This window comes from Sorex araneus, chromosome 6 (assembly GCF_027595985.1).
Source record: "Sorex araneus isolate mSorAra2 chromosome 6, mSorAra2.pri, whole genome shotgun sequence".
Classification (NCBI taxonomy): domain Eukaryota; kingdom Metazoa; phylum Chordata; class Mammalia; order Eulipotyphla; family Soricidae; genus Sorex; species Sorex araneus.
The window spans coordinates 120,465,403-120,488,454 of NC_073307.1; the positions used below are offsets into that span (position 1 = coordinate 120,465,403).

General features: G+C 40.0%; 1 protein-coding gene and 1 non-coding gene across 2 annotated transcripts; one reads left to right on the forward strand and one right to left on the reverse strand.

The window, feature by feature from the left end:
* Positions 1-3,301: 3,301 nt before the first annotated feature.
* Positions 3,302-4,273, reverse strand: LOC101547578 (mas-related G-protein coupled receptor member X2-like). Its single transcript, XM_004607927.3, has one exon. It carries the CDS (start codon positions 4,271-4,273, stop codon positions 3,302-3,304), a length of 972 nt encoding a protein of 323 aa, XP_004607984.3.
* Positions 4,274-22,133: 17,860 nt separating this feature from the next.
* LOC129406389 (small nucleolar RNA ACA64) lies at positions 22,134-22,259 on the forward strand. The gene has a single exon (XR_008630984.1). It is a non-coding gene; the product is annotated as a small nucleolar RNA ACA64 (small nucleolar RNA).
* Positions 22,260-23,052: the final 793 nt, after the last annotated feature.

Consider the following 23,052-nt stretch of genomic DNA (forward strand, 5'->3'; position numbering starts at 1 on the left):
GTTCTCTTCCATTGTTTGTCCCAGTGCAACTGCCTTTAACAGAAAAATAGCCAGCTCTAAGTGGCCACCCAGTTCTTAAAATGAACTGACAGAAGGGACTAAAAGAACTAGCATGAAAAGGAAGTAAGTATCTCATAAAAAGTGCATTCCCTTGTATACATGAAATCTCAAAAAAAAATGCACTTGCTATGTCAGCCTTTTCTATTTCTACTGCCTATTGTGCTCCTCTTGAGAAATATTCAGATTTGACTCCCAACTTTCATAGACATAAAAGGAAGAACTGGTAGTGGGGATTGAAATCAACTAAATAAATTAGGTGCAACAAACTTCTAAAAGCAAGGCTACTTGTGTTCACTTTACTACACCCTCCTCCCACCTCACCACTATGAAAAGCCTGAAGATAAGGACTTTATTTCTCATTTTGTTCTTTCCCCAAAGCCTAACCCTCACTTTGTTATGGTTTACTTTGCAGGTAAGAGAGAGTTTGCCTCAGGTGACCAGTTCACGAGGGAATTTTGTTGTTCAGTTCGACACTCACTGGTTTACAACCACCCTTCAAAAAAGTTTCCCATTGAATAAAAACATTAATTCAAAAGGTCATAAAAATTCACACTATTATTTAATGCAGCACTTAGTATAATAGCTCAGATAGGAAATAAACCTAGGTGCCCAATAACAAATAAGTAGATTCTGAAGGTGTTGTGCATATATATAATGGAATAGTACGCATCTACAAGGAAGGATGAAATTATGCAGTTTTCTGCAATTTGGATTGATGTGGGGGATAGCATGATATGTGAAGTAAGTCAGAAGAAGAAGAAGGACAAAAACAGAATGATCTCACTTACATGTGCTGTTTCATTTTCATGTTTGCATTTCAGTCATACAGCGATTGTTTACATCCCTCCACTAGTGCCCATTCTCCTCCACCAATGTTCCCAGTATCCATTTCACCACCCCTACCCCATCCCCCACCACTCCACCCTGCCTCTGCAGCAGGGCATTCCCTTTTGTTCTCTCTCCTTTTGGGTGTTGGAGTTTGCAATAGAAGTATTGAGTGACTTTCATGTCCGGTCCATGGTCTCCTTTCGGCATGCATCTTCCAACCTTAGTAGGTCCTCCTAACATCCTCTACTTGGTGTTCCCTTCTTACATCACTCTTTTTGTTTCTTTTTGGGTCAAACCTAGCAATGCACAGAGGTTACTCCTGGCTCATGCACTCAGGAATCACCCCTGGCAGTGCTCAAGGGATCATATGGGATGCTGGGATTTGAACCTGGGTTGGCCTCGTGCAAAGCAAATGCCCTACCCGCTGTGCTATCACTCCATCCCCCTTACATCACTCTTGACTCCAGACTATAGGTTGTAGAAGGATAGGGAAGAAACTAAATCAAGGTGGGGGATGTAGTGGAAGGGGGATGGGAAGTGATGGAGAGCAGGTGTCAAGGGTCTTGGGTACATTGATAGTGTAGAGGTGGGGGGATAGCTCTCTCTTATCTATATAAACCATAGAGCCAATGATACAATGAAAGCAGGAGATCCAAACTACAGCTGCTAGCAGACTTAAAGGTGTTTCTGTCAAGGCGGAGGCAGGCTGGGGGTGGGAGGGTACCTGAGGACACTGGTGGAGGGAAGTTGAGATCAGTTATGGGATTGGTCCTGGAACATTGAATGCCTAAAACACAACTATTAAGAACTTTGTAAATGATGCCTTAATAAAAATTGAAAAAAAAGCAAAGTATTGTATTTTTTTCTCTATGAAAATGTTTTCTTCTTGTCACTGTAACAAATGATTTAGTGGGCTTGAGAGATAGTACAGCAGATAAAGATAAAGCACTTCCTTGCTTTATATGCTCTACCCAGGCTAAATCCTTGGCACCCCATGCGGTCCCCTGTGCCCTGCCTAAACAGAGCCAGGGGTAAACCCCAAGTACTGCCAGATGTGGCCTGCAAATCCAAACCCAAACCCAAACCCAAACCCAAACCCAAACCCAAACCCAAACCCAAACTCCAACCCAACAAACAAAAAAAGTTGGGGAAAGAGATGCATCTCACCTTTTCCTCCTAGGATTGCTTTGTCTATTCAGGTGCTTTATTATGCAATAGAAATTTCAACAGCATTTGAACATTTTCAGATTGGAAGGAAGACTTTTCTTCTTCTTTTTTAAAATTTTATTTTATTAGTGAATTAGCATGAGACAAAGTTATAGAGGAAGACTTTTCTTGGGGGTAGATTGAACTTTAGCCCTCTATTTTATGAGACAGACTGAAAAGACAAAATTTCTCGAAAATACAATGTGCTTTTAGTCTATCAAGTACAGTGAGCACAGAAATTTAGTTACCTTGTAATGCTTATTGCCTTTGCTGAAGGAGAATCTTAAGGAATGGGAAGAGTCTCCATGTCATATTTGAACACTTCTCTGGTGATAAAGCGTTTATCGTTCTTGTGTCAGGTCAGACTGTACTTGGGATTCTGCTGCAGTATTTTAGAAATCATCACCAGCATTATTAGCAGTGCAGGTGGCTGGGACTCTGTTCTCAGGTTTTCAAGGCACACAGTTTTTGGTTGAGCCAGATCCCCAGTCTTTATTTCCTATTCAATTTCCATTTTATTGAATATTTAAAAATTATTTATTATTGAAGCACCGTGAGAGTTGGTCAAAAAGTTTTCATGATTGTTTCAGTCATACAATGATTAAATACCCAGTGAAGCTTCCTCACCACCAATGTTCCCAGTAACCCTCTCACCACCCCCACTTCACCCTACTCCCTGCCTCTATAGCAGGCAGTTTCCTTCTTACTCTCTCTCTCTCTCTCTCTCTCTCTACTTTGGAGCATTATGATTTACAATATAGAAGATCCCCAGTCCTCATAATTTATTTTGTGGGGGTGCACACCTGTCAGTGCTCAGAGCTTACTTCTGGCACTGTGCTCAGGAACCACCTTTGGCCTGGTGGAGACTGGGGGACCATAGGAGGTGCTGGAGATTGAACCAAGATCAACTGCATGCAGTGCAAGTGCTCTGCATCCTATACTATCTCTCTGGTCCCCAGTCCTAATAATTTTTGCAATGTAAAGGACTGAACCCAGGGATGCACAATTGGAAGCATGTGTTAGACTACTTTTACACATCTTGAGGTTCGGTTTTTGCTGATAAATGCTCTCAATTCATTATCAGGAGGAGAACTATTGTGTTACTATTAGGGGCTTTTATGATGATAAAAGTTAAGAAAAATCACCCGAACTACTGAGGACTAAGACGGTCAGAGCTTTAGACAGAGATGGAAACAGAGGCTCTCTATCAGCACACCCGGCTGCCCTCCATCTGCATGGTCTCCTGAGGAGAGCTGCCTTCACTCTCCCCCTCCTGATTGTCCTCCAGAGCCCTCTGCAGAACCAGCTTGAGGGTCTGCCGCCGCTTCTGTCGAAAGGAACCAACGAAGAAATAAACAAAAGGGTTGGCAGAGCTGTTGACACTGGACAGGAAAGTGACAACCCAAAAAGTATAATCAGGCAACTCAAAGAAATCCTTCTGGATCCAGGCTAAGAGGAAACATTGCATACCAAAGGGCAGGCCACAGAGGAGGAAGACCAGCACTGTGAGTCCGATGGTCATGTACAGCCTGGTCAGCTTCATCTGCTGGGAACCACTGAACAATCTGACCAGAAGGGCCAGACTGGACCCGGACAGAAGCAAAAATGAGAAAATCAGCCACGAGACTGAGATGAAATCAATGACTCGACATGAATAATACCGAAAATTCTCATAATTTTTGCTGAAGAGGCCACAGAAGTTCCCTTCCAGTAGACTCAGCAACAGCGAGAGGGCCCAGAGCAGGGCACAGATGACAGCCGACATGCTTCTTGGGCGGCGGCAGTGGTACCAGATGGGAAATTGCACGGAGAGATACCGCTCCGTGCTGATGGCACTGAGAATGCTCAGTTCTGTAATGTACGTGAAGTTCAACAGGAATTCAAAATACCTGAAGATGAAAAGGGTAGAGAAGATTTCCAGGGAAAATATAATACTGAAGCAAAGGGAGAAGAAATCAGCGCCAGCCAGGTTGAAGAGATAGATGTGGAAAGGTGTTTTCTTCTGCACGTGGAAGGCCAGGAGCCAGAGTACCACGGAGTTTCCTGCCAGACCAACCAGGGCAATTACGATGGTAAAAATGCTCAGAATCAGGATCACTATGTAGGATGAAGAGAGATCTTCTCCAGTTCCATTCATGGGTGTGGGATCAGTTCTCAAGATTGCAGCAGTTGGATCCATGCCCAGAAACCCTCTGCAGGTCCCCTAGAAACATAAGCAAGACCTGAGCACCTCGTGTATGGTCACTGATTCCCATAGCCACCCAGTTACCTGCAATTACTCTCCATATGTGATAAAGAAAAGACATAGGCTTGTAGGAATTAAGATACCAAAAGGCCACACAACTTTTGTGCCCTGGAACCTAGATTCAAATTCAATTCTCTCAGTCTCTATAGCATGCGCTGCCTCTACTATACGAATTCTCCACTCACATAGGAATTTCTGTGGCATCAATATTCTTGTTCACTGACGTAGATTATGTCATGAACTAGGGGTTAGATGGAGAAAAACCTCCGGTAGGCTGCGTGACATAGTGACAGGGCACTGAATCCAGCATCCAGCGTTTTTTCTGCTTGAGGATTGTGGTTTTGACAGGGGCAGGAAATTGGCAGTTTTAAGCATGACTAATGGATGATCTGAGTGACTGAGTGTTGTCTACTCTGTAGGGAGATAGGACATCATGATTAAGGTCACAAAGGTCCTCTGAACTTTTGCTCTAACAGATTGACCTGAGTTGTCAGAAAGAAATAACCCAGCTTCATGTCAGAAAATGCTTCTCTTCTGTGTATTGGTGGGTTTTAATGTTTAGCTCTGTAAGATAGACTCAGTGGAAAAGCAAGAAATTTTTAGTTAAGAAAAATTCATATAGGGGATTGGAGAGATAGTCACTGTCACTGTCACTGTCACCCTGTTGTTCATCAATTTGCTTGAGCAGGCGCCAGTAACTACTCCATTGTGAGACTTGTTTTTACTGTTTTGGCATATTGAATATGCCATGGGTAGTTTGCCAGTATCTGCCGTGCGGGCGGGATACTCTCGGTAGCTAGCCGGGCTCTCCGAGAGGGACAGAGGAATCAAACCCGGGTTGGCCACATGCAAGGTAAATGCCTTACCCGCTGTGCTATTGCTCCAGCCCCAGGAGAGATAGTACAGTAGGTAAGTTTCTTGCCTTGGATGTGGCTGACCAGGATTCGATTCCCAGTACCCCATATGACAGAGCCCTGCAAGGAGTGATCTCTGAGTACAGATACAGAGCAAGCTCTGAGCATGACTGGGTGTGGCTCCCAAACAAATTATATGATTCCTATACACAGTGGAATACTACTTAGCCACAAAAAAGTTAAAACCATATAATTTGCTGCTATATGGATGGCTCTGGAGAGTATAGGGCTGAGTGAAATTATTTGGAGGGAGAGGGACAGACACAGAACAATCTCACTCAGGCAGGTTGTAAAGATGCGTAGTAAGGAAATAACAAATGCCAAAGGTAATAGAAACAGAGAGCATGGTTTCTGGCAACCGGTCTCTGGTAAGAAGCGTACAGGGAAAGGACCCCTACGAAAATGGTGGAGGGAAGAGGTCACTCTGGAGGACAGAGGGCTGAAAGGAGGTAAAAAGGCGCCTTCCATAGAGGCAGGCTGGAAGGCAGGAGGCAAAAGGGGAACATTCGTGGAGAGAACTACACACTGGCGTTGGAACACTGTGTGCCTGAAATTCAATCAAGAATAACTTTGCAATTCATGGTGATTCAATTTAAGAAAAGACTGGGTTTCAGGCATACTATATTTCAACACTAATCCTGCCACCAGTGTTTACTTCCTTCCACCTTTGTCCCCATCCTTTTCTGTTTGCCTCCTACTCACCAGTCTGCCTCTCAGAGAGCCATTTTAAAAAACAGCTTTTGACTCTGTGGTTTACAGTATTGTTACTGAAAGGTTTCATACAGAACACTTGTCTGCCTTCCTGCTTGAAACATCTCTCGGCACAGTTGTAGCCCCCTCCCTGTCCCGACTTCCAATCACCCATTCAGAGCGGCATGCTTCCAACAGAAGATCACGTCTCAGATTCTGTTTCCATTCCACTTGTTTTTTTAAAAAGAAATTTACGATGATAACCTCAACGTCTAGCCCACAATCTATTGCAATATCTTGATTTAACATAGGCTTGAGACTTCAAGAACAACGAAAGTTTTGTTCGATTATATCAGCACTGCTAAATTCCGTTTTGCCTTCACATAGCCCCATGTGAGGCTTCCTTGATGTTTGCTACCGTGTCATTCACGGTTGTGTGAAGTTACTAGTAAATTTCCATGTGGGTACATGGGAGAACCTCATGGGTACACGAGATGGCTAGTTCCCCCTTGGTACCCAAATATCTATTCTTATCACTACCGTACTTTTGACAGTCTTGATTGGGAATGGGTTTCATTTTTCCAGTTTCTCTTGATGATGGAATAGTACCATGAACTAGATTCTGATGGTGGGCGTAAGGGGAAGGGGAAGTGGGGCACTAACTCCTAGTACCTTTCCTTTCTTTTCAGTCCCCAGGAAATAAGTACTCTTGTATCTGGGAGTCATGTAGAATAAGTCACATCTGTGGGAAAGGGGAATAGTAAGTTGAATGAGTCTTATATATATATAAAATGAGTCTTATATATATATAAATATATATATATAAAATGACTTGGGTATCCTGCTTAGTTCTTATAATTTATTTATTATTCAAGTTGTTGTTCTAGTTTTTTTTTCTTTTTGGGTCACACCCGGCGATGCACAGGGGTCACTTCTGGCTCTGCACTCAGAAATTAGCCCTGGCGGTGCTCAGGGGACCATATGGGATGCTGGGAATCAAAACCAGGTTGGCCACGTGCAAGGCAAATGCCCTACTGTGCTATCACTCCAGTCCCTCAAGTTGTTGTTCTAATAGATTCATTTTCCAAGCTGGCAAAATTGTACAAAAGTGTACAGTTAAAATAGTACAAAACTGTACAATTAAAATATTCATGTAGCCCCACTACAAACATTCTTTTTAATATTCAAGGCATTTGTGATAAGTGTGAGAGATTATATTAAAGAGTTGATATGACAGAGGTGCAAACAAACCAACAGGAGATAAAGAATGAGAAATTGAGCCAATTGCCTGGAGAGATTATGACAGGAAATAACTGTGGGAGCTCTCCATTCACCATCAGATATCATCTTTATTGAATTCCCACTTTCATTGGGATGCCATGATTTACAATATTGTTAATGATAGTTTCATGCATGTATTGTCCTAACACCACACCCGCTACTAACGTGCTTGATTCCCCACATCAATTTACCAAGAACCCCTTCTTTCTTGAGTTTGCAGTGACTGAGATACTCTACCTGAGGGCATAATCCTACTTTGGTTGGTTCTTTACTACCTACAGCCTCACCAACAGATACACTCACAGACTTCTTTAAGGTCTGGTACTTCTACTTGACTTTGCCTTTTGTGCCTAGTATCTAAATTAATTAAGCCTCCCCTATGCCACCTTAGTTTAGAGCATTGTGGTCACCATCCCATGTATCTTCTTCAAACATGCCCATATAGGTAAATTGCTTTTAAGTAAATAATAGTCATTCCATTTTAGATCCTCTGTTTTCAACAATTTTTGAACTATCTTCTACTTTTCAAAAAGATGAAAAATAAAGCACTTGTAGTTTGTCATAAAATTGTGCCAGCTTGTTCCATAAATTAAGGAAGGAACTCATTGCTCATCATTCAATAAAAATGAATGTTTGATGTTGAAGGATGAATGTAAGAGAGTTTTGTAAAGAAAACATCATCTAATTCACATTTCTTACAGTCAGATTTGTGAGCACCCTGAATTGTAAGCAGAAAAATTGTTTTTTTTTAACCCCCTTTCTTTTCTATTGAAGTTCCTCTGGCACCCTAGTTACTCAATATAATGATGGATTTATGTTCATAGCTCCACTTTCACTAAGAGGAAAAGTACAATAGTTACTTTGTAAATAAATAATTGATTGTAAACATACCTTTTTTTCCTTCCTGATGTAGGCAACCACTTGATCCTTAATGATGGGAAGAGCCTCTTGGGATTGATAGCTTTTAAAGAATACTCTGCTTTAGGGATAAACCTGCAGGAAAGGGTGTATTGCTGAAGGGAGGCTTATCAAGCTGTCAATCCACTGTCATTTCCTGTACTTTTTTCTGCTATCAAATAGGAGCATGCAATCAACTGGGCAGTGAACTAGTCATGAGATGTTTCTCAAGATGGGTCTGATTTTGTTCTTATCTCACAATCTCTGTCCACTTGAACTCCCTCTGGTCATAAACTATTGTTGGGGATTCTTCCAGTGCTATGCCTGGGTATCCATCAAAGCCATACAAACCTGTAGTGGGAGGCAATGCAGTTTAGAAAACAGTTCTGGGAAGCATTTTAAGTAAGAATACCATCATTTCCCACACCATCATTTTTTTTATTAGTGAATCACCATGAGTTACAGTTACAAACTTATGAACTTTCATGTTTGCATTTTGTTTATATTAAACTCTGTTAAAAATTCATGGTCCGTATATTAAGAATTCATTTCTAGGATATTCATTCTATTCCATTGGTCTGAAAGTCTTCTTTTAGTCTAGTATCATACTGTTTGATTTTTGTAGCTTTATAGTATAATTAAAATCAGAGAATGAAATTTCTCTCCATTTTTTTCTGTTTTTTTATTTTTGTTGTCAACCAGGACATTTTATTATTCTATACAAGTATTAGTAGTGGTTTTATTATGTGTTCATGGTGAATATCACTGAAATTTGATAGGAATTGCATTGAGTCTGCATAGTGCTTTCAGTAGGACAGCAATTGCAATGTTTATTCTTCCATTCTATGAGCCTAAAATATTATTTTATTTCCTGTGTCTTCTCTTCCTTTTAAGAGCGGTTTATAGTTTTTTTTTTTTTTTGCTTTTTGGGTCACACCCGGCGATACACAGGGGTTACTCCTGGCTTTACACTCAGGAATTACTCCCGGCGGTGCTCAGGGGACCATATGGGATGCTGGGAATCGAACCCGGGTCGGCCGCGTGCAAGGCAAACGCCCTACCCACTGTGCTATTGCTCCAGCCCAAGAGCGGTTTATAGTTTTTGATGTGTACATGTTGCACCTCATTTAAATTTATTTCTAGGCACCATAATCATAAATTATGATTTTTTTCTCCTCCATGGTGGATCATTCTGTCATATCAAATCTCACTGAGATCACCCATAGCTCATGCCTGTGACTTCCAAATTGGGTTTTCTTTAAAAAAAAATTTTTTTTTTTATTGAATCACCATGTGGAAAGTTGCAAAGCTTTCAGGCTTAAGTCTCAGTTACACAATGCTCGAACACCCATCTCTTCACCAGTGCACATATCCCACCACCAAGAACCACAGCAAACCTCCCCCCAACCCCCACTCCCCCAGCCCCTCACCCCGCCTGTGTAGCTGATAAATATCACTTTACTTTCTATTTACTTTAATTACATTCAATATTTGTTTTTTTTGATTACATTCAATATTTGAACAAAAAGCTCACTGTTATTGTTTGGAGTTCCCCCATCCCCCCAAAGTCGGACCTGTTGGAAAGGAAGCATTTGATAATTTGTTTTCCAGCATTTGATAATTTGTTGCTGAGAAATCCACGCTGCAGAGCCTGGCAAGCTACCCATTCGTATTGGATATGCCCAAAACAGTAACAATAAGTCTCTCAATGAGAGACGTTACTGGTGTCCACTCGAACAAATCGTTGAGGAACGGGATGACAGTGACAGTGACAGAGAATGAAGAGATATGAGGTCGTGTGGCCACAATAGCTGCCGCGAGGTTTTGGATTTCTGTATTTTAGTATTTTAGTAACTAAGTCCAGAGAAATTTCTGTCAGAAGTTGCATCACTGCAAGCTCGTACCTCTCTGCTACTTTATATTCCACATATGAGTGCAATCTTTCTATGTCTGTCTCAAGATTTCTTTCTGACTCATTTCACTCAACATGATACTTTCCATGTTTGATCCACTTATATGCAAATTTCATGACTTCATGTTTTCTAACAGCTGCATATTATTCCATTGTGTAGATGTACCAAAGTTTCTTTAACCAGTCATCTGTTTTTGGGCACTCCGGTTTTTTCCAGATTGTGGCTATTGTAAACAGTGCCGAGATGAACATAGAAATGCAGATGTCATTTCTACTATACCTTTTTGCCTCTCCAGGATATATTCCCAGGAGTGGTATTGCTGGGTCAAATGGGAGCTCAATTTCTAATTTTTTGAGAATAGTCCATATTGTTTTCCAAAAGGGCTGAACAAGTCGGCATTTCCATCAGCAGTGAAGAAGAGTCCCTTTCTCCCCACATCGGCGCCGTAAGTTGGGTTTTCTGAAAAAAGAGATTTCATCTATCCTAATGGCTAACAGTACTCTCTCTCTCACTCTCTCTCTCTCTTTTTCTCTCTCTCTCTCACACACACAAACATACACACACACACACACACACTTACGTATACAATTCCAGTGCTGGTTTCAACTCAAATATTCATTTCTCAGTCATTTTTCCCTATTCCATAGATGCGAAAATAAAGTTTGTTATCTGGGAAGTTTGCCTGCTTATTATAATTTTACTATATTCCCCAGTAGTTTAGAATCTTGCAAAGAAAACATATCCCAGACTGCAGGGTTCAAGCCTAGCTGTGCTCTTGTTCTGTTTCTCTGCTAATACTGCTTGTAATTTCATATGGATTTCTTCCTTTGAGGGGTACGGCTGGATTAATGCAGTGACTTTTTCTACTAAAATTTAGGCAGAACTCTGCATTTAATTAAGTTTTTACTATTGACTTCTGCCTTGAAGAGTGGAGTGTTTGATTGATTTCCCCTACTTGGTAATCTTGATCCCATTAAAAAAATATATTTCTTAAATTATAAAGCTTAAGTCAAACTTGCTTGAATAAGTAGTACATTTAGGAGATGACTGCTATTACTGACTTTTTCATTACCAACACTCTAAAAACTGTTAACACAGTAACAAATATGAAAACATACATTTATATTTATTTGAAATAAATATATTGAGATGTAAAATTAAAGGCAGATATATCATTTCAATTAATTTTTAAAATTGAGTTTCTGTGGTTTGCAATACTGTTAATCAGGACTTCTCATGCATATAATACCACTACTGCACCTATTTAAATTTTCTTCAAAAATTACAATGTTCTAGAAGAGAATGAAATAAAAATGTTCTATTAAAAATTGAGTCAGAAGGAATCATGGACCTAGAAATCAACAAAGAAGGGTAGGGATTTATACAGGAAAAACTACAAATCACTTCCTTTCTATTTTTGTCTATGAAAAGGCCTTGTTTAAGACCATGTCCATTACAGCCTTGCTGAGAAGAAGTAAGGTCCCTGACAGCACTTTGAAAAGAAGGAACTCACCGTAAACATCATCTTTAATAGTGGAGAACTGGAAGCTCTTTTTCTAAGGTCAGGCAGAAAAAAAAGGATATTCATTTTGATGACTATTATTCAACACATTGCTGAAGGCATAGCCACTGCAAATATATGAGAAAGAGAGAGAGCGAGAGCGAAAGCGAGAGAGAGAGAGAGAGAGAGAGAGAGAGAGAGAGAGAGAGAGAGAGAGAGAGAGAGAGAGAATTAAAGGTATCCAAGCTGGCTAAGTCAAACTATCATGTTGGAGATGACATGATTTTGTACATATCATTTACAGTATTTAGAAACTCCTAAAGATGTCACTAAAAAATTCTGAGAAATAGTGAACCTATACAACAAACAAGCAGGCTACAAAATCAAAGCACAAAAATATGTTGCATTTTTAAAGTAACCAGCTATGTAGAAAACAAATAAGCAAAAAGTACACCATTTAAGAGTGTGCAAAAAATCCCTCAGGTATTTAAGACTTACTCTAACAAAGAAGGTAAATACCTATTTAGTAAAAATTATAATATACTTCTGAGGAAAATAAAATAAGATATAAAGAATTAAAAATAGTCCATGTTCATGGTTTGGAAGTTAAAATAGTCAAAATGACCATCCTACTTAAAGGTTATACAGATTCAATAATATCCCCATCAAAATTCTGAGAACAAAATTTTGTTTGTTTGTTTTTGCTTTTTTGGATACACCTGGTGATGCACAGGGGTTACTCCTGGCTTTGCACTCAGGAATTACTCCTGGCGGTGCTCAGGGGACCATATGGGATGCGGGGAATCGACCTGGGTCAGCCACATACAAGGCAAACGCCCTACCCACTGTGCTATCGCTCCAGCCCCCTTGAGAACAAAATTTTGATTGGGATTTTTCAAAGATGTAACATGAACACTAACGCAATTTGCAATGGGTTTTAAAACTCCAGAAATAGCCAGAATCATTCTGAGAAGAAAGAAGATGGGAGGTGTTGCATTTTACAACTTTAAATTGTACTATCGGGGGCTGGAGTGATAGCATAGCGGGTAGGGCGTTTGCCTTGCACGCGGCCGACCCGGGTTCAAATCCCAGCATCCCATATGGTCTCCTGAGGACTGCCAGGAGTAGTTCCTGAGTGAAGAGCCAGGAGTAACCCCTGTGCATCACCAGGTGTGACCCAAAAACAAAAACAAAAAAAAAATAAATTGTACTATCAAAACACCATGAGGCGAAATAAGGATAGATTATCTGACCAGTGAATTAGGGCTGAGACCCCAGATGTAATTTCTCAGATCTATGGACAGTTAATCTATGACAAAGGAACTGGATGCATGAATTTGAACAAAGATAGCTTTTTCAACAAATGGTTCTGGGAAATGAGAACTTATAGAAGAAGGGGAGTGGGTGAGGGTGGGGTTTGAGGAGGAGATGGAGATAATATAAGGACATTGTTCAAGGACCAATGAATGTTTCAGTGATGTAGAGGTATGTCAACACATGAGCCAACCATAAGAATCAATACAAGAATAGTAGAGATAAGGATCAGGAGGCTTACTCCACAGCTTAGAAGCCGGCCTCGAATGCTGGGGGATAAGGGAGCTTGGATAGAGAAGGGACCACCAAGTAAAAGGTGCTAGGAGGGCCTCCTCGGGATGGGAGATGCGGGCTGAAAATAGACTATAGACCGAACATGATGTCCACTTAATACCTCTATTGCAAACCACCCAAAAAGAGAGAGAGAGAGAGCAAAAGGGAATACCCTGCCACAGAGGTGAGGTGGGGTGGAGGGGATGGGGTGGTGGTGGTGGGAGGGATACTGGGACCATTGGTGGTGGAAAACGGGCACTGGTGGAGGGATAGGTACTAGACCATTGTATGACTGAAATGCAAGCACGAAAGTTTGTAAGTCTGTAACTGTACCTCACGGTGATTCACTAATAACAAATACTTAAAAAGAAAGAATCAACACAAGTGTAAGTATGTGACCGAAACTATAAGTAAAAAGTTTTGGTTTGCTAAGCAGGCAGGTAGGAAAGGGAAGGAATCATGGGATTTTCACACTGGTGGTGAATTTGGAGTTATTAAATGTTTGGAGTTAATCTAACACAAACACACAAAAAGCATTTTTGCAACATAGGCAATGGTTGATAAAATGAAGGAAAAATTAGAGAATGACATTGTGATGGAGTGGAAGTACTTGATTTCCTTCAGGATTGTGTAATCTCTAAAGAGAGAGAAAAATTTATCTCCCTTCAGGGTTGAAGATATATACCAAGATGTCAGTCATCTTCATGCAGAATCCACAGCATTTCCTGAAAGACCAGATAGGGCAATGAGGAAGTCCAGAAAGTTCAGGAGCAGTGTGTCAGTACTGACAGTTGGAAGAAGGGCCTGATCACTTCCATTCATTGGTGTGGCTGTAGTGCCCCAGCCTGAGACAGTTGGATCCATGATCAGAACTCTTCCACTGGTGCCCCTGGAACACGAACAAGCCTGGATCACCTGCTGTATGATTATGGGTAATGGATTTCAGGGTGACTCTGCTAAGTAGAAATACTGGTATTCCTATTTCAGAGTATGGAAATCAAGGTACATTGAGATTAAGATACTATTGGTCAAAACCTCTGAGTTCTGTAATTTTCATTTAAACCCAGTATTTCTGACTTCACTGACTGAATATCTTTACTGCAACATGAATTCCCAGCTGTCATGCATAAATAGGGTCCAGTAATCCTCTCTCAGTGTCCTAGGCCATGATAAGTTCATGGAGGCTAGAGGAGGAAAATCTGTACAGAAGGTGTCATGGGTATAGCCATGCCTCTAAGACATTTTCTAATCTAAGGATAGTAGCAAATGATTTTCTATGAATTAAATGATAAAATTACCACTATTTCCCCCTGTCTCCCAGTTTAATGGAGTGGTGTTAACTTTGTCGAAAGAATTCTTTTGTGAAGTGATGAAGTGAAGGTTTTGGGGGCAGTGGATGGAAAAAGAAAAGTATTTTTATTTATTTATTTATTTATTTTTTGCTTTTTGGGTCACACCTGGCGATGCACAGGGGTTACTCCTGGCTCTGCACTCAGGAATTACTCCTGGCGGTGCTCAGGGGACCATATCGGATGCTGGGGATCGAACCCGGGTCGGCTGCTTGCAAGGCAAACGCCCTACCCACTGGAAAGGTATTTATTTTTAAACCACTTGCAGTTTGGGATAAAAATCACCTTTGTTCATGTGAATATATGAATTCCAACCTGAGAAAACAGAGAGACTCACATTTGGGTCAATAATAGCTGATGAGTCATCCAGAACTTTACTCATGGAAACTCTTTTTGAAAATTTTTTTTATTGAGTTTCTTTGGTTTAAAATGTTTCTATTAAGGGTCTTCATGCACATAATTTCAACACCACCCATCATTAGAGTAACCCCCCCACCCCAGGATCCAACGCTCTTCACCCCAAACTCAATTGTATGGATCAGTTCTTCTATTTTGTTGCTTTTTTTTTTAAAAAAAAATCTTTGTTGCTACCTTTTTGTGTATCTTTAAATACCACACACAAGAGAGATAAGTCTGTATTCATACCTTTCCTTCTGACTTCATTCAGTCTCTCTTATGATACCCTCTAGTCCCACCCATGTTACTGTTCATTCATTGTGGTGAGAATGTTGTCTAGTTCAGCCTTTATGAAAATCAATATGAAGAGCTATCTAAAAAATATTAATAGAACTACCATATGATCCAATGATGCCAGTTCTTGACATCTGTCCCCCAAACACAAAATCAAATTTAAAGAATATATGTAAACATATATTTATCATTGCAATTAACCATAGCCAAGACGTGGAAACAACGAAAACGCCCAACTACAGATGAATGAATCAAGAACATGTGGTACATGTACACAGTGGAATATGATGCAACTTGTATAGCCTCTTTTGTTGTCTCTGATCACAGTGAGTGAAGAACTCTCCTATTTATAGTTTTATTTCCATTTATAGATAAGGTCAATGAAGCAGTAACAAGTCGAATGGTTGTCAGATCTCAAGCAAATAGGTGGCAGAAACTTTCTTTGAATCCACAGGTCTATGTTTGAGTCCTATTTGTTACCTGTCCTGTATACCAACTGCCCAGATTCAGGGTCGCTTTCATTTATTTATTTAAAAAAATATTTTATTTATTTATTTATTTATTTATTTGCTTTTTTTGGAGGGGGGGGGTCACACCCAGCGATGCACAGGGGTTACTCCTGGCTCTGCACTCAGGAATTACTCCTGGCGGTGCTCAGGGGACCATATGGGATGCTGGGATTCGAACGCGGGTTGGCTGAGTGCAAGGCAAACGCCATACCCTCTGTGCTATCACTCCAGCCCCCAAATTATTTTATTTTTATAGCTGTTCACAATGATTTATTGCATTCAATATTCCAACATCAATGTCACCACCATTACACCTTCCCACCACTATCATTTTGAATTTTCCCAACCACCACCAAGTCTGCCCCAAAAGCAGTCTCTAAATAATTTATTTTGTATTGTTTGTTATGAATAATTTTCTAAAAATGATTTTAAAATATCTCATTAGGAGAAAGTGTATGAAGATTGTTATATCTCATCCTGGAGTCATTAAGCCCTTACATAAGAGATTACTAACACATTGTTACAAGTTAAGCTGTGTGTGTTAATATTTTCATAATTGGGATTGGTCTCCTTCTACTTCACATCCCATCCAATGTGGTGTGCTACTTCTGGTATACATCAGTGGTGTCGTGTATAAGATGTTGCTCCAGGAATTCTAAAATTTTGAATGGGGTGATATAGCTGGAGTTAAATTTTTTTTTTATTTCTTCTTTTTAATTTGGGGGAGCAAACAGGAGTTCTGCAGCTACTTCTGGCTATTCTTAGCCTACATTATATATATATATATTTTATTTTATTTTATTAAATCACCGTGTGGAAGATTACAATGCTCTCGGGCTTAGGTCTCAGTTATACAATGCTGAAACAACCATCCCTTCACCAGTGCCCATATACCACCACCAAAAAAAAAAAACCCACACAGTACACCTCCCATCCCGCCCTCCCACCCCCTACCTTGTAACTGATAAGTTTCATTTTACATTCTGTTTACTTTGGTTACATTCAATATTTCAACACAAACCTCACTATTGTTGTTAGGAGTACCCCACTAGATTCAGACCTACTATGAAGACAAATAAGGTCGCGCGGCCCCGGTAGCGGCCGCGCGGTTTTGAATTTCTGTACTTTAACAAGAAGTCCAGGGAGATTTCTTCCAGATATTAGATAATTGCAGGCTTGAAAACCCAATCTGTGGTCGTCTTAATATGGCGGCCACCGCGCCCTTCATCCCCGGAGAGAAAGAGGCGAGAGAGAGAGAAATACCTTTCCCCTCCCGGGCGGGCACGGGGCCAAGGCTTAGTTCTCAGGCTGGAGACATTCTGCGAGGAGTTGCTCACACCGAAAGAGGTTTTGCTGGGTCTGGATTCACGCTTGTACAGCTGTGGAGAGGCCGCACATGCGTGCGGCCCCCGGGATCACTGGAGTTAAATTTTTAACTGAATGGTGACTTTGGGGTCCAAAGGCATCTCTGCAGGTTGTTGATCTCTTCTGAGATTTATGAGTCTCTGGATCATGGCCAGTTAATGAGCTTATATGGAGACAGAGGTAGTTTGTGGGAGTTACTTTTAGGCTCTCAGAAGAATAGGGAGCTGCGGGGAGGTAGCCCATCCCTGTCCTGTGAGAGAGTCGAGATATCAGAGAGAGCCTGGAGATTTTGGGAGTATTGCTTTTAACAGAGATATGAGACAAGGTAAGTCAGAAATGTTTAAGCCAGACCCCAAGAATAAAATCAAAATAGTAAAGATTTTATCCCCGTTAACGGGGATAAATTTTCTTTAAAGAAAATTTCATGTTGATAAAAGAAAAAACAAACTCACAAAGAGAAAAGTGGATGCTAGTAGAAGCCAAACCGCCAGTCTCAAATGCATCAGTTGTCTATCCTGTTTTAGATAGACTGATATTGTTCTCTATTGCGGATGAAGAAGATGGTAGAAGAACTACAGGTGGAAAGAACCTGTCCTTCCAGGGCAGAGAGGAAAGAACGGAATCGCCTGTCCTCTGTTCTAGTTCTTGCAGTTCTAATGAGGAGTTGGAAGAGATGTAGAAATTCTATTACCCTCTTTCGTGACACCTTGTAGTTTTTTTTTATGCATGAAACTTAACACAGCTGCAACTGCAATTCTCAGAATATTTATTATTTTTAATTTATTTTGTTTCTTTTCTTAAAGCTTAATAAACCTGGAACAGCATGGTTTTTATTTGGTTGTTATTCATAATTATATCCACAGCATCTAGTATATATTTTAAAGTTTATTGCAACATCCTCATTTAACAAAGACACATTGAGACTTAATAGAGACAAATGGATAAGGCAAGAATTTCCAGTAAGATGACTGAAATGCAAGCACAAGCACAGAAGTTTGTAAGTCTGTAACTGTACCTCACGGTGATTAACTAATAAAAATATGAAAAAAAAAGAATTTCCAGTAACATTCTTTGTTATCAGCACCTTGTCTGAATCTTTCCTGTTCTTGCCATATCATTCATTATGGCTCTTGCCATATCATTCATCAGGCTCTTGGGAAAAATACTCATGTGAGCATATACTGGAGAAAAATATCAGGATTAAGGCCTCACACTGTAGACAATCTACTCCTTTCAACACAGTAATTCTGATATTTTTTGATGAGGAAACACCCCATTCCCATCCTTCCTTGCTGCCATGACCTAGCTCTTGCCAGTGGGAGGTGAGCAGAAAAGAGGCACCATTTACTTTGACTCTTCCTTCCTTTCTGTTCCCCTGAGCAGAAATATTGGTGTGTCTGGAATACCACATGTGGAAACCTGTTGGGTAAGTCAGTTTTGGGGGTTAGGGGGATGCAAGTTAGACCAGCCTCTGTGGTGTATACTACCTTGGAGTCACCAGTTAAGGTCTAGTAACTTCTCTGTTGTTTAAGTCACAGTTGTACTTGATTTATTCTAGTGTTACTAGAACAATTAATGTAAAATATTTATAATTTTAAAATTATATATAATTTAATATATATAAAATTTGTATAATTATCATTAAGGAAAATCTGTTCCAGTTTTAGTGTGTTTATGAAAATGAGATATTATTCTAAAGAGATGGCACTCAAGAGGAGTGTGTGTGTGTGTGTGTGTGTGAGAGAGAGAGAGAGAGAGAGAGAGAGAGAGAGAGAAAGAGAGAAAGAGAGATCCTAGGAAAACCACCCATGAAGAGACTATAAGAAATGGTGGATCTCCTGCTTGCGTGTGATTTCAAGTCCATCTGTGCTACTCCCTGGTGTTTTGTAGAAATTATCTCTGGCCCCTTAGGAGGTGGGTTCCTCCTTCTTTCTCTCTCTTCCTCCTGGTGGCATTCAGTGAAATGGAGATCCTGATAGAGGATTGGAGAGCAGCGAAGGGCATTAGGAATTTTAACTTCCTGGCTCTCCCTGCCAGGATTGAGATGACAATATCAGTCTTACTCTAGCCTTGGAAAGCCCTTCTTTGAGGACTCTTTTTTTTTTTTTGCTTTTTGGGTCACACCCGGCAATGCACAGGGGTCATTCCTGGCTCATGCACTCAGGAATCACCCCTGGTGGTGCTCAGGGGACCATATGGGATGCTGGGATTCGAACCTGGGTCGGCCGCGTGCAAGGCAAACGCCCTACCCGTTGTGCTATCACTCCAGCCCCTGAAGACTCTTTTCTGTATCTACAGCTGCAACTACAGATGCTTTCAGAGTTCCAGAGTTCCACCCTCTCCTTTTCTTTCAGGCTTAGTGATGTAAAGCTCACTGTTATTCCTTTCCCTGGAGGCTAGTAGTCACTCTCTCATGTAACTTTCTTATTGCTAATATGGAATCACAGTGGGATATTATAAATTTATTGTATGTAAAATGCAGTATCTAATTAACTAATTAATCAATTGCATTTATGTGTCTCAAACCCAACACCTAACATATCCCAGGTGAGAACTTTGCTAGTGATGCATATCCCCCCCACCTCCCGCCATCCCAGACCCAGTCATTTCTTTCTGGGCCTTCGTTTTCTGCGGTGCTTCTAAGTAATAAGTAAGGAAAACAAGGCTGGGTTATTCACAGTGTTTCAGCTTTGGAATACTTGAATGTAAATTACCTTTCTCCCTAAATTATTTAAGAAACACACTAGAGCATGATTTCACTTTTTTTGTTAATTAATTTATGCTTTAATTAAATCACTGAAGCACAGTTACAAAGTTGTTCAAGATTGGGTTTCAGTCATACAGTGTTCCAACATCCATCCCTTCACCAGTGTACATTTCCCACCACCAATGTCCCCAGTTATCCTGATACTCACCCGCCATGGCCCTGCCTGTCCATGATTTCACTTTGAATGGTTGTGATGAAAAGGGGAACGAAGAGAGGATGTGATAAGCGAACAGTCTTGATTCATTAACCTGATTCATTAACCCACATTAACTTGCTGGGGAATACAAGCCCTCAAGAGTATCTCGTAGGGAGCTTATATTCATTCCTTTATTTTTCTATCTGAGCTCCTTAGCTCCAGAACACTTTATCCTCATGTAGAAAACCCAATAATAGACTTAGAACGAAGTAGCTGATAAACATACTTGATTTTTATTCTTCTTGCTGCAGGTGACAAGGTATCCTGTGATGATGAGAAAAACTTTCTGGAACTGGCAGGCATCAGAGGATAGTTCCTTGCCCAGCGAGGAGTCTCCTTCTATTGGAGGGTGAGACCTGATTCTGGAGGGAGGTTTATCAAGATGCTGGTCAACCTTGTGATTTCCTGCAAAGGGTCTGCTGGCAACTGTGAGTGTGCAGTCCTCTGAGGCATGCCCTCATGATGTGTTTTTTTCTGGGTTAAGTTTTATCCCCATCTCTCAATCTTACTACCCCACCCATCCATTCTTTCCTGCAAATGGTTGCTGCTTTGGAGTCCTTGCTGCAAGCTGTGACCTTGGGCAGAAATGCCATCCAATGAGCTTGAAACAGGGGGAATTATAACTGAGAGTAAAGCACAATATCTTTACTTGCCAAGGTCTTTAATGGTCTGTATCACTTTTTATCATTACTTAGCAATACATTATAAAAATTTACTTTTATTTATCAGAATTCTGTTTTCTAAAAGCATCAGCAATCTTTAGGTTTCTCTATAATTCTTTGATTAGTTATGCTCATAAGATTGAAGACAAAAATTGTGTGCATTTTCTGTAATAAATACAATACCAATTTATACCCAATATATGATATGATAATATTGGAACAAGGCAGAGAGTCTTGGGTATATCAGACTTGAAACTAAAACGAACATGATTTATATGCCACTAATCTAATAAGAAGTTGACAAAAGGTAAGGATAATTGGATAATATAAACAGAAATGTGGAAAAAAGAAAACTGAAAATTAAAACATGTAGAAATGAAGAATACCTTTGATAAGTTCATAAGTGGATTGGGCACAATCTTTGAAGTAATAATTGAATCTGAAGATATGCTAATAGAAATTTTACAAATTAAAAAGCATTTATTTTTGTTTCTGAGGCCATATATGGTGCTGTTCAGGGGGCCACGTTGTGCTAGCAATAGAATCCTGCACTCATACATGCAAGACCTTAACTCTAGCCCTTTGAGTCATTTCTCGAACCTTTAAAGAAATACTGGAAGTAACAATGGTAGTGAATTTTCAAAATTATTGAGTATCATCTAAAGAAAGATCATATCCAGCAGTTAATATACAAAGTCTATGTCCCACATTCAATTGATTTTATTCCAGATAAACTATTTTATACACTACCATAATGATATACATGATGTACTACATTGAACTAAATAGCACAAAGACTGAACTCTATTGTATACTGTTATCATGTGTTATATAATGTTATAATTTTTTTAATTTAATTTTTTAAATTTAATTTTTCTTTGCATGTGACCGACCCAGGTTCGATTCCTCCATCCCTCTTGGAGAGCCTGTCAAGCTACCAAGACTATCCCACCTGCACGGTAGAGCCTGGAAAGCTATCCTTGGCGTATTGGATATGCCAAAAACAGTAACAAAAAATCTCATAATAGAGACTTACTGGTGCCCACTCCAGCAAATGGATGAATAACCAGAGACAACGCAAAGTACAGTACAGCTTAGATAGGATTACAATAGGGTTAACATTTTTGGTTTTGGTGTTTAGTTACTGCACCTTTATTACAACCAAAGGTACCCAAGACCCTCCACCACTGTCCTTATGTCATTTCTACTCCACCAATCCTTATTCCCCTCAAGCTTCCCTCACAGTTCTGTAATTTCAGTTTTGTAATTAAAATCCAAGTCTAATTCATCATGGTACTTCGTAAAATACTTAGAGAGAAAACAAACAAAAGAGGCAAATGGAATCTGATAACTACACCATTAATTTATAAGGGAAGAGAATAATTAAAGAACAAAGCAACAAAAGCTAGATCACACCCAGAATATACATTGAAAATGACAATAAATTATTTTATATATCAGCAATTTCCCGGCGCCCGCTGAAAGTCATCTGTGGCCTTGCCCGTGGCCACGGGTGAGACTCGGCACCCAGAGCCACTTGGGTTTTAGCTCATTGCCCATTGTCCGGTGTGGGGAGGTAAAACCTAGGCTCCAGCATCGGCCGGCACGACCCCGCCCTGAGCGACCTCCCCAACTCGCCCTGACCCCACCCTGCGTCCGATTCTGCCGGCGCTACCCAGGAGTCCCAACCCGGCTCAGCCCGCCCTTAAGGGAAAAAACAAACCAATTTCACTAAATATCAATGTCATAAACTTACTAGTCAACTGTACAGAGTGCCAAATAAGACAACAAAATCTCAACGTCCTGCTGCTTATTAGAGACCCATTTGAACTTTAACGGAACACACAGGTTCGAAGTAAAAAGTTTAAAAACAATCATACAAACAAAAACTTTAAAGAAGACAGAGATAATCATATAAATATCAACAATAAAGATTTCAAACTAAAAAGGTTATGGTAGAGATATAAAGATTAAAGGAACCAGTAAATCAAAATTACTTAGCACTTGTTCACTTATATATACCAAATAGAGGCACATCAAATATGTAAATAAATTCTTAGTAGACTTGTACAGAGATATTGAATGTAACATGGTAGTAGTGTAGTACTTTAACACTCCACTCTCACAAAAGGCAGATCAAACAGACAAAAAAAAATCAGTAAAGGAACAAAGGAAGAGAATAATTTTATTCTTGAAGTAAAGCCTTCCAGGATGATTTGTGCTAGTTGTTTGTGCTAATAGAAAGTCTAATAGAATTGGGTGATAAATTTTCACATATATGAAAAGTTAATTTATGACAAATGAACAAAGAACATAAAATGAAATTGACTGAGAAGTATCTTCAATAAAAGGTGTTGGGAAAATTATAGCCACAAGCAAAATAATGATATAA

Bases quoted from the DNA above. Each gene is read 5' to 3' on its own strand.
- LOC101547578 (XM_004607927.3), bottom strand. From the start codon at position 4,273: ATGGATCCAACTGCTGCAATCTTGAGAACTGATCCCACACCCATGAAT.